The sequence below is a fragment of the Engystomops pustulosus genome, chromosome 3 (assembly GCF_040894005.1).
Source record: "Engystomops pustulosus chromosome 3, aEngPut4.maternal, whole genome shotgun sequence".
Classification (NCBI taxonomy): Eukaryota; Metazoa; Chordata; class Amphibia; order Anura; family Leptodactylidae; genus Engystomops; species Engystomops pustulosus.
The window spans coordinates 77012200-77031950 of NC_092413.1; the positions used below are offsets into that span (position 1 = coordinate 77012200).

At 43.7% G+C, this 19751-nt stretch overlaps 1 protein-coding gene across 4 annotated transcripts in view; it reads left to right on the forward strand.

The window, feature by feature from the left end:
* KMO (kynurenine 3-monooxygenase) overlaps window positions 1-9481 on the forward strand; it is a 191393-nt gene extending 181912 nt beyond the window's left edge. For all 4 annotated transcript variants that reach the window (XM_072141155.1, XM_072141157.1, XM_072141154.1 and 1 more), the window contains 2 exons: window positions 5428-5487; window positions 9204-9481. In XM_072141155.1, the coding sequence (XP_071997256.1) occupies window positions 5428-5487; window positions 9204-9380 (237 nt within the window). In that variant the 3' untranslated portion in view covers window positions 9381-9481. The remainder of the gene's footprint in view (window positions 1-5427; window positions 5488-9203) is intronic.
* Window positions 9482-19751: the final 10270 nt, after the last annotated feature.

The window sequence follows — 19751 nt, forward strand, 5'->3', positions numbered from 1 at the left end:
TTCTAGCTCAGTCGAATTGGTTGGAGAATGTCAGTGAACAGCACCTTTCAAGTCACGCCACAAATGTGCAGATTGCATTCGATTCATGGAGACGGGAGCAAGGTTGCCCAAAGTGCATTAACTGAGTGCAGTTTTTTCCTGGTGCACTCAGTTTAACTGGCATGCACCACAATTATTTTGGATTACCAACATAAATGTGGTGCATGTCATGCCTCTTTATTCACACAGTATTGTGCATAATGCAGCTGCGACACAATACTGGCGGAAACACTTCATAAATACATGTGCAAGCACTTTTTACATGTATTTATGGGCAGTCTATGCACAAACTGCTTTGATCTCCCTATCATTAAATAATAATGTATTATGTCCGCCATATTTTCATAGAATCATGTTTTATTTACTATAGTTTTATGTAGGGATAGATTATATACGGAATAAAGTATTGGGTAGAACCAAGTTAAGTTAATTAGTTTGGCCTTCTAAAACCATTCCAATTTCCTATGTGGGCTCATATGGAAATTAATTGCCCACCCCTTTGCTGGAAAGTGAAGCTATGCCAAATTTCAAATTTTATGCAGCCTCCATAATTGTCCTATATTTATCACAGTGTTAGACTGGAATACCTTGGGCCTACCAGAAAAATAGAATCCGAGGGCCAACCTTTCATCTGTTACTTATTTTATATTAGTTTCCATTGAAACTAAGGGCCAGTGCAGATCTCTGTCAGGGTGCGGTCACACGTCGCGTTTACTGTATGCGTTTAAAAACGCATTGCTACAACTGAAAGGAGATTTGCCTAATTAAACAGCTGTTAACACCTGCATTTACAAAACGCATGTGTTAACCGCGATGTTAACACATGTGTTAACAATGTGTTAACACGTGCGTTTTGTAAACGCAAACGTTAACAGCTGTTTAATTAGGCAAATCTCCCTTCAGCTGTAGCAATGTGTTTTTAAACGCATGCAGTAAACGTGTGACCGCACCCTTAGGCCCTGTTCACACAGTATTTTTTACTTTAGTTAACAAACAGAAGTCAAACACAACGGGCACATGTGTTTCCACTGAATAGATAAGTTAGGTCATGCAGTCTTTCATTATTGTCATTGGCAGGTGTAGGGAGTTCACCCCAAATGAGACACTAAAAGCAAATAACTGTCCACAGAGCCATTTATGATCTATAATGCTTAGTTTTGTACCGCAAAAGGTCTTCATAAGTCAGTAACCACAAAACTGTTCTGGTCCGAGAGCAACAAAAATATGCTGGTCACGGGGCAGATTACACTTCTTCCAATAGACCCACCAAAATATTATAATTTTTAATGTGCCCATTGCAATCAAAATCACACCAAAAATAGACTCTGTTATGTTACCACTCAACATCAGTCGAAGCCACGGCACCTTTCATATTTCATATGCCACGCTGGCCTACTGTCCCACTTTCACTATTAAACACTAGTCCTTTCTTTTTACCTAGTTTGTGGTAAGAAGATTTGTGGCTGGTTTGTGAAATAACACAGGTGTGTGGAGTTATGCATTGCAGATCAAGATGGTTGATGTGTAGAATTTGCTACCAACTTAGGGCTCTTTCACAATGATGTGAACAGAGGAAACCTGAGCATAAAAAGCAACTACTCCTCTCATGCTTCAGTCGTTTCCTGTCCCTCGAAGGGGACCTGAGCATGCCATTGGACCTGAGCATGCAGCATCTTACGAACCTCCTCTGTAGGATGCTGTGAGCATTGCCTCCGGTTGGAGGTATGGTACCTGGTCTGTGTCCGGAATGCTGAATTGTGCCCAGCATCAGTGAGGTGATTGAGTCATTGGGGGCGGGCGTATGCCAACTGGAAGCTATCAGAGAACTGCTGCCAGTTTGGGTCCCTCACTGTCCCTGGCGGTGTGAGGATGGGGGGGTGGAGGGGTTAATATGTGACAGACCAGGGGAAGCCCAGGGTTTGGTTGCCCTCTCCATTTGTTGTTTGTCACAAAATATAGTATTATTATTATTATTATTATTATTATTATTATTGGCGGCATACAGACTGGATGGATTGTCATGACCACATCCCCTCCATCAGCTGGTGGGCTATATAAACCCAGATACAGTGTGATGATTGTGGTATCATCTACTTCCTTTCACCTTCTCAGCCTGGTGACTGAAATATGTGATACCGCTGAAACACCCAGAACCCTGGCCCTGGTAATTACGTGGTGTGTAAATCCGCTTTTACTAAAGTATTCTCATTGGGTGCTTGGGTGTTAATTTTTTTTATCTTAGGGGAAGATGTGCCAAAAAAGGCGACTTGTAAGATGCATCATAAAGAGTGCAGAATTTGTGGTCATAAAAAGCCTCTTGTGTGACTAGCATTGGAAAAATTGTGACTGAACAGTTGACTGTTTGGATTGAGTCCTTGCGTAATGTAGTTAGAGAAGAAGTATTAAAGTCTAAAGATACTTCAGCCCAAGATGTTTGATAGCTTCTGAGCGTCCTGCTACTTCAGCTTCTGTATATGTAAGTGATAGATCAAGCTCAGAAGAAGAGGAAGGTGTTGCCAGTAATGAAGGGCCCTCAGTTTCTTCTGCCTCTGATATGGAACACGTCGGGCAGCCTTTGTTTGCTATTGATGACACGGATCACCTCTTAAAGTTAGTCAGAATGACCAAGGATGTAGAAGAGGAAAAATAACCTAAGACAGTTTAGGATATACCGTATATACTCGTGTATAAGCCGTTTTTTTTTCAGCACAAAAAATGTGCTGAAAAAACTTACCTTGGCTTATACACGAGTCAATTAAAAAATAAATACGTAATACTCACCCTCCGCTGTCCGGATCATTTGCGCGGCTCCCGATCTTCGTCGTGAGGCTCCTGATATTTTGTGCGGTTCCCGGCGGCTCCTCTCCTCTCTTCTTTCTTCTCTGGCCGGCAGAGTCGCGTCCATGCGATCTGCCGGCGGGCACACACTATAATGTGGGGGCTATATGGGGGCTAGTGGATGACATGCCAAGAATGTCAACAAGATGGCTGGATATGCGTGATGGCATAAAGTAAGAGGGCGTCGCTCCTGCCCCTCCTCCTTGCCTCTCACCTCGAGCCTCTTCCCGCCTGCTGTTACCCGCGCGGTTGCATTCTTCTGCCCCGGTCCGCAGTGGGCTCCAAAGCGACAGGTACCGCTGCTGATGTGAGAGTGAGAGCTGGAGCTCCTGCTGTGATCTAAGTCCAGGCGGCCGAGGGTGAAGCGTGGGACCGATACCTGAATGCCAATCAGCCACCTCTGGCCTCCATCTTGCCAGCATTATGTCTTGCCTGCACTGCACTACGTGGAAGCTGTTTCCTGAGGACAAGCTCAAGGCTGCAGCCGTGGTCATCTCGTCTAAATGGGTGAGATTTAAAAAAAAACGCCCTGGACGGGTAGCGGCTTGTGCGTGCGAAGAGAGTGGAATTACTGATATTAACTGAGGCTGGCTGAAGTGGGGGCTGCTAACCTCCATTGAATTTCCTGGTCTTGGACTATCTAAAAGTGATTAAAAAATAGTGGACACTAGTCCTTTTAACTGGAATGGTAAACGCTGCTGCTATTTTGACTATCATATCAAGGCGCTAGGGCTTGGAAAAACTCTTTGATAACACATTAGATTTGACATATCCATTCCAAGTGGGAGTATGGGATAGGGGGTGACCACATAAGGTCTACTCCCCTTCTTTCCTCTTGTGAATTGTGCGTTATATCTTCTGTGGAAATGCCGTGGTTCTCTTGGACCTTGAACTTGAATTAACAATTTAGTCTGATTTACACTTCCTGTTGTCAAGGCATGATCATGATCTGATTAGAATGGAACACGAGCTACTGGACTGGACATGTTTACTGTGGAACTGTTGAGGTCTTTTTAGGCCTTAAATTTGAAGACATAATTTAACCGGTCTTGTTTATTTTGCTGCAAGGACATGGTTACGGTTTAATTAGGATTGAGAAATGATGCAGCATATCGGATTGGAGGTGGTACAGGACTACAGGGTTTATCTAGTTTTGGCACTACTCCACTCCCATATGAATATATGGTGTAACAACTATTCCTTCTAAAAACATGTGTCTATGTGAACTATTGTAATGAACTTTTTCTTAAACTGCTGTTATGAAGGACTGACGAACAAAATGTAACACTCTGTAATTTATTTATTTTTTCTTTTTCATTTTCTGGTGAAATACATGGTGTGATTGTTGCTTCTTAGAACAAGTGCTTCTGTGAGCTGCTTTAAGGCAGGACTAAGCACCAAAGCTTAAATATCCTGAAAACATATATGATTTAGAGTGATACACTCTAGGTGGCTCTGGATTTTGGTTTATCATATTGAGGGCACCTTTTTTTTTTTTTTTGAGGTACAATGGGTCCTAAAAATGCAGAGCGGAAGTCCGGAGGGGGCATAGACAAGTTGTGCAAAAACTAGACAGACACCTAAAGAGCAGGAAGGGTCAGATGAAGGCCCCAGGCTGGTACTTCCCCAGGTGGAGGAGTCATCTGGTGAATTCTGGTGGCTGTAAAAGAAACTAAAGTGTCGGTTGATGAGTCCAAAACAGCCATAGAAAAATTAAATTTACAAATGGGATCTTTGCAGTCAGATTTGATGGTTATTAAGGATGAAATGAAGAAACTACGGGAGAAAACTAAGGGGGTTGAGAGTAGCTGTAAAAACTTGGAGGAAGAAATCAAAAATATGAGGATGACAAATAGATATCACTAAAAAAGAAAATAAAAAACTATTCTAAATTTCAAACCTCTGAACAGACACCTTCATGTTCCCAGGTTCAAATTGGAGACCTTGAAGTCAACCATAAATCTTCTGTTTCCCAGTTGCTTTATGCCCTTCATCAACCTTACAGATGCTTACTATCTCCATTCATCCAGATTGTCAGAAATTTCTAAGGGTTGCCATAGAGGTGGGAAGGGATATTTTTCATTTCTACTAAACCCTTCCTTTTGGGGTAGCTATCGCACCAATTGTGTTCACCAAGGTAATCTCAGAAACGGCAGCCCACATAATTGAAGGACAGGGTCTGTTTATTCCCTATTTGGACGATTTCCTACTGGTAGGATCTACAGAGCAAGAGGTCTTGGACCAAATTGTAAGAGTGTGCGGGACGTGTGCCCTCTCCTAGTTTCCCGGCCGGCAGCAGGAAGAGGCATGCAGCTGTGGATGTGAATGAGCGCCTCTGAGTTTACAGTTAATATTTTAGTATAAAAGATGCAAGAAAATCTGTTAAAAACAGACAAGGCAATCACACAAACACAAAAGACTTTTTTGTTAAATTGAAACACTTTACTTGTGTTTGCCTTCTTAGCTTTCAGTATTATGTAATTAGACCACTGCTGACATGGAATTGAAATGTATTTATATTAAATTACCATTCTTTTAATTTTCCCTTAGGTAACATTCACTAGGATACGGTACCACAAAGTTGTCCTGCGCTGGAAGTGGCAAAAAAGGGTAAATATAATTAAAATACTTCAAGTGTGCTCATCAGTTTTATGTGACTCGCATGGAGGTGATTGGAGTGAGTTGGGGGACGGGAAACTGGGCATCTGCCTAGGGCCCCCTCTCCTAGAGGGGTCCCCTGAATGTGGACTTTTTTGGGCAGAAGATGTATTGCTCTTTTAATACCCCTTGGTTGAATGCCTGGGTGAAGATGCTTATTATCTCCTGTCTAAATATCTATCATCTATCTATCTGTCCAGTTATCTATCTCTTAAGGCTCTATCTCTCTAGAGTCTAAATTCACACGCACCGTAGCATGGCGGGGACACGTCGGCGCACGGGAGAGGAGGAGGGGGTGTAGCACTCCCCTAGAAAATAACAGCTGCACGGCTGTAGATACAACCAAAGATGGAGCAGACTTATCTTTTTGCTGCTATGGCTCGTTGCTTGTTGGCTCACCGTACAGAGCCTGTGTGCCCTAACAGTCTATGGGGGACATATGTAAGGGCCGCAAGCTTACGACCATACATGTGTCCCCCGAGGGTTGTGTGAATGTGCCCTAACGATCATCTGTCTATCTTATTATTACTGTACAGGGCTAAAGGGAGCCTCTTACTTAATGTGACTGTTCATAAAATAGTTTTATTTTTGGGTCCATCTTTTTGCCTAGGGCCCCACTTTGTCTAAAACCAGCCTTGGTGAGATGCACACATGCGTGGCCATCAGTTCATTTATTTTCTAATCGGGTAAAGTGGCTATAAGCCACCTCACAAGCCAGAACAGTCCTCATGAATTCTGGGACCACATACAGGCAAATTTTGTATGCCCTTCCCTCTCTTTTCAATGCAGTTGCATTGTGTACCATGTCACATACATATTGTTATACACACTGAAAAGTAAGTCAGTGGTACCAGTATTTTATCTGACTTTGCACTAGAAAGAATGTGCAAACTGCTTAAACATGTATTTATAAAGAGTTTGCACCAGTTTTGTGTCGCGGCTGTATTGTGTCCAACTAAACTGAAAAAATGTGCACCAAAAGCGGTGTATTAGTTCTCAGTTGAACTGTGCGCCACAATTCTATCCAACGTGCACCACAATTGTGTCTGTGCAACAATTCTGCAGCATGAACAAAGTGCACCAAAACAGAAAAAAAGGTGCACACTTTCTGAACAGTGCAGGGGGCACAAGATACATGACTAATGTGCGTTACATTGTGCAGTTTGTATTGTTTTTTATAAATGTGAGCCAGCGAGTTGAGTAATCAAACCAGTGGTGTAACAATAGCCGCTGCAGCTGCTATGCCCGTGCTACGCAGGGGCCCGGGATGGACGAGCATTTATGCCGTTCCACCAGGCCCCTCTCTCCCTGTTATGCGCACAGCAGTAATAGGTGTCCCTTTACGTGCAATGTAAGGGGGCCTGCTCTGCTAAACGCGCCCACTCTCCTACTCACTGCACAGCCGTTCAATCTCCTGCCCGCTCAATCTCCCACCCACTGGCACATCCGCACACTTGCCTGACCGCAAGCACATGCGCCCTCCGGCTCCGTCCTTCCTAAAGGCACAGCCGCAAAAACAAAGTACCGTCGAGCTGTATATCCAGTATATATGTACACTTACCGGCCACTTTATTAGGTACACCTGTCCAACTGCTCGTTAACACTTAATTTCTAATCAGCCAATCACATGGCGGCAACTCATTGCATTTAGGCATGTAGACATGGTCAAGACAATCTCCTGCAGTTCAAACCGAGCATCAGTATGGGGAAGAAAGGTGATTTGAGTGCCTTTGAACGTGGCATGGTTGTTGGTGCCAGAAGGACTGGTCTGAGTATTCCAGAAACTGCTGATCTACTGGGATTTTCACGCACAACCATCTCTAGGGTTTACAGAGAATGGTCCGAAAAAGAAAAAACATCCAGTGAGCGGCAGTTTTGTGGGCGGAAATGCCTTGTTGATGCCAGAGGTCAGAGGAGAATGGACAGACTGGTTCGAGCTGATAGAAAGGCAACAGTGACTCAAATCGCCACCCGTTACAACCAAGGTAGGCAGAAGAGCATCTCTGAACGCACAGTACGTCGAACTTTGAGGCAGATGGGCTACAGCAGCAGAAGACCACACCGGGTGCCACTCCTTTCAGCTAAGAACAGGAAACTGAGGCTACAATTTGCACAAGCTCATCGAAATTGGACAGTAGAAGATTGGAAAAACGTTGCCTGGTCTGATGAGTCTCGATTTCTGCTACGACATTCGGATGGTAGGGTCAGAATTTGGCGTCAACAACATGAAAGCATGGATCCATCCTGCCTTGTATCAATGCTTCAGGCTGGTGATGGTGGTGTCATGGTGTGGGGAATATTTTCTTGGCACTCTTTGGGCCCCTTGGTACCAATTGAGCATCGTTGCAACGCCACAGCCTACCTGGGTATTGTTGCTGCCCATGTCCATCCCTTTATGACCACAATGTAACCAACATCTGATGGCTACTTTCAGCAGGATAATGCGCCATGTCATAAAGCTGGAATCATCTCAGACTGGTTTCTTGAACATGACAATGAGTTCACTGTACTCAAATGGCCTCCACAGTCACCAGATCTCAATCCAATAGAGCATCTTTGGGATGTAGTGGAACGGGAGATTCGCATCATGGATGTGCAGCCAACAAATCTGCGGCAACTGTGTGATGGCATCATGTCAATATGGACCAAAATCTCTGAGGAATGCTTTCAGCACCTTGTTGAATCTATGCCACGAAGAATTGAGGCAGTTCTGAAGGCAAAAGAGGGTCCAACCCGTTACTAGCATGGTGTACCTAATAAAGTGGCCGGTGAGTGTAGATCAATTCTCAACTTATAGAAACTTTGTGACATGACTTGGGATATTAGCCAAACAACAAAGTCTCTTTCAGAAGGAAATGAAGCCATACTGCAGCTCACTGTTACCCCTCAGGGCAGCGTAGGATACTTGTTTGGCTGACTGAAAGGCCATAGACTTTGGGGCTTATTTACTAAGCGTCCCGCGGCCGCACTTTCCTTGGATATTCCGACATTTTCGGGTATTGCACGGCTGGGACAGGTATTTTGGCACAATCGTGCCGACTTTCTCGCGACAGAAATCGCAGGCAGGCCATCAGACAATGCAACGGATTCGGACTGAGCTCGGGATTTAACTTTAAAATTGTGTCCCAAGACATGCACTTACATACACTGGGAAGAAGAAGGTAAACTCCAGTGGACCTGATCAGGGAAGCGACACATTCAGAAAATCGGGTGCACAATCATATTAAATCGGAGCACAGAACTTTGTCGTCGGACAATGCACTTTAGGGAACACCTCCGGATGGGGTAAGTAAATGTGCCCCTTTCTGTCAAGTAAGGACATGCGGCTGCTGACAATGATACAAACTGTGCGAATAAGTAGGAATAAAAAATATCATATTTGTCTTCAAAAAGATTTTCAGCAGCTGTTTAAGGACCCTTGCTTATCCATTTTTTTAAGTCGTTGTATCCTCACTGATTTCAGGCACAAATGTAAAAGGACCCTAATGTGCCTTCTCAGTATGTATTTTTATGGAGTTGTTGTGGTGAGTTTCTAGAGTAGGGTGGTCCACTTATGTATTGTTTAAAGTTGATTTCACATCTAAGAAATGCAAAATACTGATATAGTGCATTTTATAAGAAAACAAAAATAGCAGAACTGATTTACTGACAATGCATTTTTTTTATAGGTCATAAATACAGGACTTGTGGTATTTGGTTGTGCAATGACATGCTGTGGAACTTATCTGCTAATAAAACATCTGCCTCAACTCATTAAGAAGGATACATTTACTCAGCTTTCAACCCATTTGCCAAACTTTTTATCCTCTTCACTGCCAAATTTCTATTTTACAAAAAATTCTTGATGATATTAAAACAGAAGTGTTCTGCACAGTTAATCTAAAATAGGAATGCAAAACAATGTCCACGTTGAATAGCCCTCCGCACAGCAGTTTGTAATACTATAATAAAGTTTTGAAATTTTGAATAAATTCTGATTATTAAATTACATAGAATATAAAAGTAACAATTCAGACAGTTACTTAGACATGTTAGATTATCTATATATTGCTCAGTCTCACTGGAAAGGCTCCTTAGACTGCTCCTCTGGATGAAGAATGGATCCTAAGGACCCACCTTACATCACGGCGAATGAAGGTGGACCTTGTATAAACCTCATACAAAATGAATATGGACTCTGTCAAGCAGGAGGTGAGATAACCATACATAAACTAGCTAAGGCATCTATACCATACCATCTTTGGGGGGATTCCAGTCTATATATACCATCGATAGGAGAGCATTCCTGTCTGTATATACCATTAAAGGGGGTGCTTCCTGTATATACCATCTACTGGGGATTCCTGCCTGTATATACCATCTATGGGGGGAGATTCCTGCCTATATATATCATCTATGTTGGAATTCCTGCCTGTATATACAATCTAAGGGTGTGTATATACCATCTATTGAGGAGATGGGAGGATTCCTGCCTATGATATACCATTAATGGGAGGGGGATTCCTGGCTCTATATACCATCTATGGGGGCTGGATTCCTGTGTATATATACTATCTAAGGGGGGGGGGATTCCTGCCAGTTTATACCATTTGTTGGGAGGTGAATTCCTGCCTGTATATACCATCTATTGAGGAGATGGGAGGATTCCTGCCTATGATATACCTTTTATGGGAGGGGGATTCCTGCCTCTATATACCATCTATGGGGGCTGGATTCCTGTGTATATATACTATCTAAGGGGAGGGGGGATTCCTGCCAGTTCATACCATCTGTGGCAGGGGGATTCCTGCCTGTATATACCATCTATGAGGGGAGGTTCCTTCCTGTATATACCATATATGGAGGAGGATTTCTGTCTGTATAAACCATCTATGGGGGGAATCCTCTTTATATATACAATTTATGGGGGGTTTCCTGCCTGTACATACCATCTATGGGATTTCTGCCTGCGTAAAAACGATAGGAGGTTTTATACTTTATATTAACAAATGGAATGACCTTTCACACTACACCATCGAGAAACACAAGAGCGAGCATAGACTGCAAACAGCCCGCAACAACAAGGCCATCAGACGCATGGGAACAACAGCGCAGCAGCGCAGCAACAGCCATAACTGAGGGCAGCACGTGACCACACCAGGCTCCTCGCAAACTCCCTGGAGACATGCTGAAGCCACCAGGAGAGGAGGGAAGTCCAGAAGCGCCACACCATAATGAGTGACCCGCGATAGTGGGAAGTACACAAGACACCACGGCAGGGGTCAGGAACGGCGGCCATTACCCCAGCAGCAGCAGCAGTAGCCAAATACAAGGGTGAGAACATCTGTGGATAAGCATAAGCAGGAAGCTGTCCTGGCCCAGATAGTTGAACGCCCAACGTGTTACTGACAACCTGAAGTCTTACCTCTGCACGAGACTCCAGCTCCAGCAAACCTCTAGAGAGTGTCAGGTAACAGGGCGTACTGTTACACATCCATCAGGATGGTTCCGTCCCAGCTCTGCCTGACATGGATGGGGTGAGGACACGGAAATTGCATGGAGAGATACCTTCTTAGAAGTGCCCAAAAATCCCAGCCCCCTGAAACAGAAGACGCACAGACAGCACCACCTCCAATGCAGGAAATGGAGGACAAAGCACCGCAAGACCAGGCACAAAGCCAAACCCCGCACATGGGCACTCCGACACAGAACGGAGCAATAGTGACTCAAAACGGGGACCTAGAGATGCTGCAACTTGATTACCAACAACTGGCGGCAGAGGTGGTGGCAAAGTTAGCTCCGGATATCCAGAAAGTGCTAGAGTCAACCACGCAGGCGGCTCTCAAGTCACTACGGCATGATATATCAAACCATGACGCTAGAATTACAGAGGTGGAGAACTGGGTAGCAAAGACAGAAGACTCACGCTATAATATACAACGTCAACTCGAATTGGTTACCCTAGAAATGAGAAAAGTATCAGAAAAACTTGATGATATCGAGAACCGCACACAACGCAACAATTTGTGTCCAGTGGGTCTTCCGGAAGCCATCCGTCTGGGAGAACTGCAAACTTTCTGTGAAAGTGACCTGCCAAGAGCACTGGGACTTCAAGGCAAATGCAGAGTGGAAAGGGCCCATCGACTGGGTGCAGATCCAAAACAGACAAACCCGCAGCTTTCTACCAAAGACCTCAACACTATGCGACCCCGACAGATCATAATGCGATGTTTGGATTATAATGATAAAACGGACGTTATCATAGCCTTCCACCAGCGTTCGCGACCTCTGCTGTTCCGTGGGTCGAAACTTCTCTTATTTGAGGATTACTCAGCAGAAGTAACCAAGAAGAGGAGAGCTTTCAGTACCATCTGCTCGGCATTGGTTGACAAGAAGTTACGCTTTCAACTTGTTTTTCCAGCGACCTTGTGTGTGTTTTATGAGGATGGGTCAATGAGAACCTACACCATACCAGAAGCAGCAGAGGAGGCAATAGCAGACATCGTCTTCTATCATCTTCGAGTCCCCCAAGAAGTGGAAGGAAAAGGTTGGCCTCACCACATCGCAGGAGGGAACCGCGACGCCACTTCCGCAGCTTAGACTCCCGAACTTAAAGTCCCTTAACCCAAGTGGGACACACTCTACAATGGCCATGGGTTGTCATTGCTCACTAATGATTGTCTGATTGTGAGCTTTTGTTGTTACTGTTGTTATCACTGTTCACAAAGTAAAATATTTCTTCGCAGGATGTGCGGAAAGTACTGTTAATATGGTCATTACGGAACAGGCAATTAGTTATGTGGTTAAGACACATTGAGGGGAGACTAACAGGATCAGACCTGAGAATCGATAAGAGGGGGGGGGGTCCGACGCCTGGCCGCCCATGCTGAAAGAAGTTGACTGCTAAGTCTTTACACACCAAATTATAAACCACCACATGAAAATAATTACCTGGAATGTTAAGGGACTGCGTTCCCCACAAAAGCGTATGAAAATTTTACATCACCTAGGACGATCAAAAGCAGCCATAGTACTCTTTCAGGAGACTCACCAGGACGAGTCAGACTTATTTCGCCTACAAAAGCTTTGGGTAGGTCAGTTGTATGGGTCCCCCCTGACAGTAATGGGAAAGCAGAGACAGTACTGAACACAAAATGTGACAAGGAGGGACTATGGGTGAGAATTCTCTTAGAATACAATTCTCTTAGAAGGGGAGTGTTGGTCTATATAGTGGTGCACATTTATCAGGCCAGTGGCGCAGAGGCCCTGAAATAATCGCAAATGTTAGCTTATTGCTAGCACTTGCAATTATTTGCCCCGATGAAGAGGGTGGCGGCCGGCACTCTCTGCTGCAGGTGACTTTTCATATGTGAAAAGTCGCCGGCTGCGTTTTTTTTTTACGCCAGGCCCTGCGCAGCCGGCTGCCCCGAAACATCAAAAGGCGGAAGCCTCTTGATGTATGCCGCTGCAAACATGCAGCGGTGGGGCTATCATACACTGGCGCACGAGAGTACACTCATTTCTTGCACCCGCATTCTAGCTGGTCACGTATAGACTATATCCTCTTGCCAGACAATGTTTGGCAACGGCTGCTGTCGTCAGAAATTGGAGACATAGCAATCTCCAATCACGCCCCGGTGCAGGTCAACCTACATAGGGTACACCCCTAAGGCACTGATATACTCTGGTTCTTCCCATCATTTTTGACAAAGGATGACTCCGCGGACTTACTAAATGGCTGGTGGTTGGAACATGACCTTGACCATGCTTCCATAGATCAGACTCGGCGGCATATTGGACATCGGCAAAGGCTGTCTTCAGGGGGAGAGTAACGGCATACACTATTGGCTTAAGAAAAGAGTCAAGAAACAATACAAGAAGGCCAAAGCATACACGCCTTATCTTAACACCGCCTCTCAGGTGACTAAATTAGCATGGGACAAAGCCAGAGGCAACTATGATCTGTGGCTAGGCAGGAGAGAGGAAATGTACAACTTTTTGAGGCCGAACTATTGCGATTCGGTAATAACTCAGGCAGACTATTAGCCAGGCTACCCAAAGGGAGATACAAACCCACCCACGTACAAGCACTACGATCACCCACAGGAGCGATAGTCTCCGCACCGAGACTAAACGAGACTTTTAGGGACTTTTACGCAGCACTATACACAGACAAAGCGCGAGGAGGGATGAAAGCAGCCGGGAACAGTTGCACTCCCTGAATGGGGATATCACAGAAGAAGAGTTAGGGAGAGCTACAGGGTACTGAAAAATGGCAATGTGCCAGGCCCTGATGGATACATAGCGGAATCACACTTCAACACAATACTGAGACAGGGCAGACTCCCGCATCATTCCAAAACAGCATATATAAAACTTATTCCTAAAGAAGTAAAAGTATACACTGGGTCCTACTGCCCAATATCTTTAATCGACCAAGACGTTAAGTTATTGTCAAAAATAATGGCGGATAGCTTAGCAAAGTACATGCCAGGATTGGTGTGGATGTCCCAGGTAGGTTTCATAAAGGGGAGAGCCGCAGTCACAAACATTAGGAAAGTACTTACAGTTCTGGAAAGAGTAAAAGTAAGATCACAAGATGGAGAACACCCAGTTCTTCTGGCATTGGATGCTGAAAAAGCATTCGATAACATCAAGTGGCCGTGGCTGAACTTATTCTGGCATGGACTGTTTTGCTGGGTAAAAATGACAAAAGGGAAGATACAGGGCACTACATCTCAAGTGTAGTATTAAAGTAACAACTGTAATAGGTATAAGGTTAGAGTGCTCACCTTTGGGCTATCTCTAGCCAAGCATGTAATTATATCTCAATGAAGAGCTGCCAGTGAAAAGGGTGGCCACGAGGAGTCAGCGTCCATAGGTTGATTCCGAGGCGAGGAGTATATCACATATGCAAGTTTAAACAGATCCACAAGAGTAGCGCATCTTCATACAGTGACTTTTATTTTTACAGAAAAGAAACTACGAGTTTCAGCGCTGGACAAGCGCCTTCGTCAGGTTCAAAGTAATAATAAAATAAACAGTTTAAAACACAATCAACATTAAATAGAGGTATGGCAGCCTCTTTTCCAATATTTCCAATAATTTGTACGTCAAAATGGTAATCATGATATGATAGGCGGATACATTTGTCTGTCAACACTTGGGAAATATAGTAATATCTGTGATATAAACAGCTTTATTACAATACTAAAATATTTAAAACTTTAAAAAATAATAAAAAGTTTTTAAGAGTCATGTAAATAAGTGGTAAGTGCGACGAAAGTATGCCCGTTTGTCTGCAAGAGTAAATTAAATATTGACCTTGTGGTGTTAGATCCGTTGGGTCCGTTGGTCCGTATGAGGGGGATTCCTTGAAGATCTATGAAGACCCGGGTGCTAATAAATCTGCTGTTATGGGCTAAAGGTTTAGCGTCCACTTCCTAGCAACTGGGAGCATAACGTTGGTTTCTACGGAAGCCGACTGTGATCAAAAATGTTTCCTCCGTTCTTCTGTTTGTTCGTGTCGGCACATTGGAGGTACGATCTATCCTGTCTGTTTGATCACCAGTGGTACTACGAGTTCCTGGTAGTGGTCTTCAATGGTCTCTAATGGTTCTACAAGTTACTGGTAGTTGATAAAGGTATTTTGATGGGAGGTACTGCTTGGACTTGCTCTGTTACACCACGGTGAAGGATGCAACAATGGAGTGGTATCTACACAACCAAACCAACATGAGCGAGAGGCAAATTAAGTTCATCATAGAGGGTTTCAAGTTTGCATTAGAACATAACATCTTTGAGTTCCAAGGCCAAATATTCACACAATCATTTGGCACAGCAATGGGGACCCGAGCGGCCCCCAGCTATGCCAACCTCTTTATGGGGAGATTTGAAGCCCAATACATACAAGCCTCCCCCTTTTGGTCAAATGTCATTTTTGTATAGAATATACATGGACGACCTGTTTGTAATCTGGAAGGGAAGTGAAATAGAAGCTAAAGCCTTCGTGGACCATGTCAATGATAACTGTTGGGGACCTGGAAATCAGTAAAGTCAACCAACATCAGATTAAAACCAGGACCCACTTCAAAAAAGTCGATGGGAACAGTTATTTGAACTATAAAAATGCCAACTATAACAAATGGCTAAAGAACATCCCCTTCAGCCAGTTCCACAGGATAAGAAAATATTGTACCACCATGACCGATTATAAAATTCGAGCCAAAACTATCTTTAATAGATTCCTGATGAAGGGGTATCCGAGGCCGCTCATACAAAAGGCATAGCCTAAAAATTTATATAGAACCCAAAAAGAATGTCTGCTCCCTAAAAAAACAAAAGAATGCATCCCCAAGGACCCCATATCTATACAATCTAATTTTATAACTACATTTGACAAGGGAAATATTGCTAATACATCCCTATTACAAAAAAAATGGAAAATATAGAAGAACGACCCCCATTTGGGAAAATCCTTGCCAAATGTACCGGCCACTACATTTAGGAAAGCAGTGAAACACTATCAAAGAATGCTTTCAAATGTCATCACAAGAAATGTCTGTGTTGTACAACAATCACTGACAAAAAACCTTCTTCCTTTCAAACATCACAAAAGAAGAATTTTGTATTAAACATAGAATGACCTGTGATGCAAACTTCATAGTATCCCTAATTAACTGTAACTTTGGCAATATGTGGGACGAACCACACTGGCTTTCTGCTTCAAAGCCTGTCTAAACATTTGACTACAGTACATAATAAGGACTGAATACATCCCAGAGGACACACCTGATCGGTTAACAGCATTGAACAAAAAAGAATCCTATTGGATCTTCAGACTATATAAATTAACCCCTGAAGGGTTGAATGAAGCAATTGAAACATTTGAAAATTAATAACATATCATCTCCTATTTCTAAAATCATTCATTCACGCACCAATGGCCTGATGCACTAGAATTTACACAAATATTCATTATACATCCTTCACCCGTGGTGTAACAGATCAAGTCCAAGCGGTACCTCCAAAATACCTTTATAGACTACCAGGAACTTGTAGAACCATTAGAGACTATTTAAGACCACTACCAGGAACTCGTAGTACCATTGGAGATCAAACAGACAGGATAGATCGTACCTCCAATGTACGATACTAACAAACAGAAGAACGGAGTAAACATTTTTGATCACAGTCGGCTTCCGTAGAAACCAACACCATGCTCCCAGTTGCTATGGTTGAGCGTCCGGTCACTAAGGAAGTGGACGCTAAACCTTTAGCCCATAACAGCAGATTTATTAGCACCCGGGTCTCCATAGATCTTCAAGGAATCCCCCTCATACGGACCAACGGACCCAACGGATCTTACACCACTTTATAACTAAAGGTCAATATTTAATTTACTCTTTCAGACAAATGGGCATACTTTCGCCGTACTTACCACTTATTTACATGTCTCTTAAAAACTTTATTATTTTTTAAAGTTTTAAATATTTTAGTGTTGTAATAAAGCTGTTTATATCAGAGATATTACTATATTTCCCAAGTGCTGAAAGACAAATGTATCCGCCTATCATATCATGATTACCATTTTGACGTACTTCCTATATCGGAAAAGAGGCTGCCGTACCTCTATTTAAAATTGCCCTGTTTTCAGATGATGTCATACTCTTCCTTTCTAACCCTCAGCAGCATCTGCAACCAGTGCTACAACACAGCTCTTACTTCGGCGAGTTTGCAGGTTTCCACATAAACGTGGACAAAAGTGAGGTGCTTGACCTCCTTAACAAGAGAGATAACCTCAGGAGAGACTGTCCCGATCTGCCCTTCAGAGTGGTGACCACCTCCCACACCTACCTGGGAATACACATAAGCCACACACCTGACTCCATCTACACGCTGAATTACCCACCCCTAATAAACAAGATACTAGAAGAATTAACCTGCTGACACCAGCTCCCGCTCACAATGTTGGGGAAATGCCATTTAATAAAAATGGTCTCCTTCCCCAAACTGTTATACCCTTTGCAGACCATACCAGTACTCCTGAAGCATAAGGATGTGGAGAGATTAACGAAAGCATTCCAGCACTTTATCTGGCGAGGCAAGAGACCACCGAATTGCAGCAAAAAAACTGATGCTGTATAAGGAGGAGGGGGTTGTGAACTTACCCAACATAAGAGGTTACAACTTAGCTAGACTGCTGAGACATGTTATAGATTGGCTACACAACAAAACCAGTTACTCAAGCACAGATTTAGAAAAGGCATTGGCGGCGCCACATGACTTACTTTCCCTTATGCACTATGGCCACCAATAGCGAAACAGTCTATACTCGTCCGTGACACATTGGTAGCGTGGAAAGAAGTAAGGAAACTACACATATGCCCTTATGGTCCCATAGGGATTTTAAACCAGGAACAGAAAGAAGATTGTTCCGTCCGTGGAAAGAGAAGGGGATTAGGACAATATGAGACGTGTTTTATGAGACAGAACCACAATGGCTAACAGAGCAGGAGCTCCAAGACAAATATTCACTTACAGGGTGTGTAGCCTTCACCTATCACCAGATCCATAATTTCATAAAATCTAAGGTAACAGACATTAGTAAAGAAACCTCAATAATAGGTACAGAGCAAAGCACTCAAAGCATATTGACACACTACTTTGACTGGAAGCAACAGATGCTGAAAACCAGAGTGACACAAGTAGGGAAAGGCTGGGTCCGTAGATTTGGAGAACAAGAGGTGTCAGAGGCGCTATTGCAAGGGTGGAAACAAGTCAGGAAATGTGTGAACAATGGAGGGACATATTTCAGAATTCTCAACCAGGCGTACTACGGTTTTAACCTGCCAAAGACAGCTGCCAGACCTCACAGGATAACGGAATGACCCAAATGTTCGACCCCCAGCACGGACCTCTGGCATGGCATTTGGGCATGCAACAGCATACAGACATTTTGGGAGAAAGTTAGGGATCAAATAACCACCCACTAGACCCACTACCTTACCCCTTGACCCCCTTGTACTGATTTTCCTTGATATAGGGAACAAGGAAATTCAGGGTGTTATGAGATCAGACATACACGCCTTTCTTTTGGTGGCCTTCATAGTATAATGAAGCCCTGGATACATCCTTCGACACCAATATATTAAAAGTGACAACATAGATGAGATATTTAATAAGGTTAGAGACGATGAGATATAAAGAAAAACAAACAAAAGGCTTTTTCAGAAAATGGAGAAAATTTGTCACGACACACATGTCCAGAACAGAAATTGTGGAACTGGTAAACCCCTTCCATTTTACTCAGTGGTATAACCAGAAGGAACTTAAAGGGACACTGGGGAATCTAAGGTTACACACTGACACCCCTACCCTAACAAGGAGGTAAGACCCCCAATAACGACTAGTATCACGTAGCAAAATCCAGATTGATCTTACAGTATACTTTCAATGTTCTGTAAAATGTCAAGTAATGCACCATGTTGAAGTACTGACCATACCTGTACCTTGTCACTTGATTATTATGTATTTTGAATTTTCTGTTGGAAAACCGAAAAAAAAAACATATGCTATGCACGCCAAATGGTCCTAGCCCTGAACATCAGGTAGTAGGGGGTATATCCAGTGGAGCAGTGAGTGGTGTTGTTGTAGTGATACACCAGCTCCGGCAGGAGTTTCGGCTAGTCAACCCTTTTTGCAGGTGGCAAGGTCCTCAGCATGTTGATGAGGTTCTGGTTCATCTTTTCACAGAGTCCATTCCCCTGAGGGTGATACTAAGTGGTTCAGTTGTGCAGTCGTAGAGATCACACAAATTCTGGAATAGTTGGGACTCAAACACTGACACTTGATCCGTGAGGGCTGCCACGGTGGTTCTGGCAGTCAGGTCCTTGACTAGTACAGGCACCAAGAACTTGGTGTAATGATCGATGATGGTCATAGATTATGGCCAGACCGACTTGACTCCAACTTTGCGTGGTCTAGGGCCACAATCTTCAGGGGATGTTGGCTCATGATGAGGTGTAATTTAGCCCTTTGGTCTTGTCGCTCTCCTCCAGCGAAGGCACAGGATGGGCACTCTTGACACCAAGCCTCAATGTTGTGCTTCATGTTCACACAGTAGAACTGTCTCCGGAGGGTAGCCTCAGTCTTCTCAGTGCCAAAGTGCATGGACTGGTTGTGGTACATGTCCAGCATTATCTTAACATCCCTCCTGGGGATCACAATTTGGAACA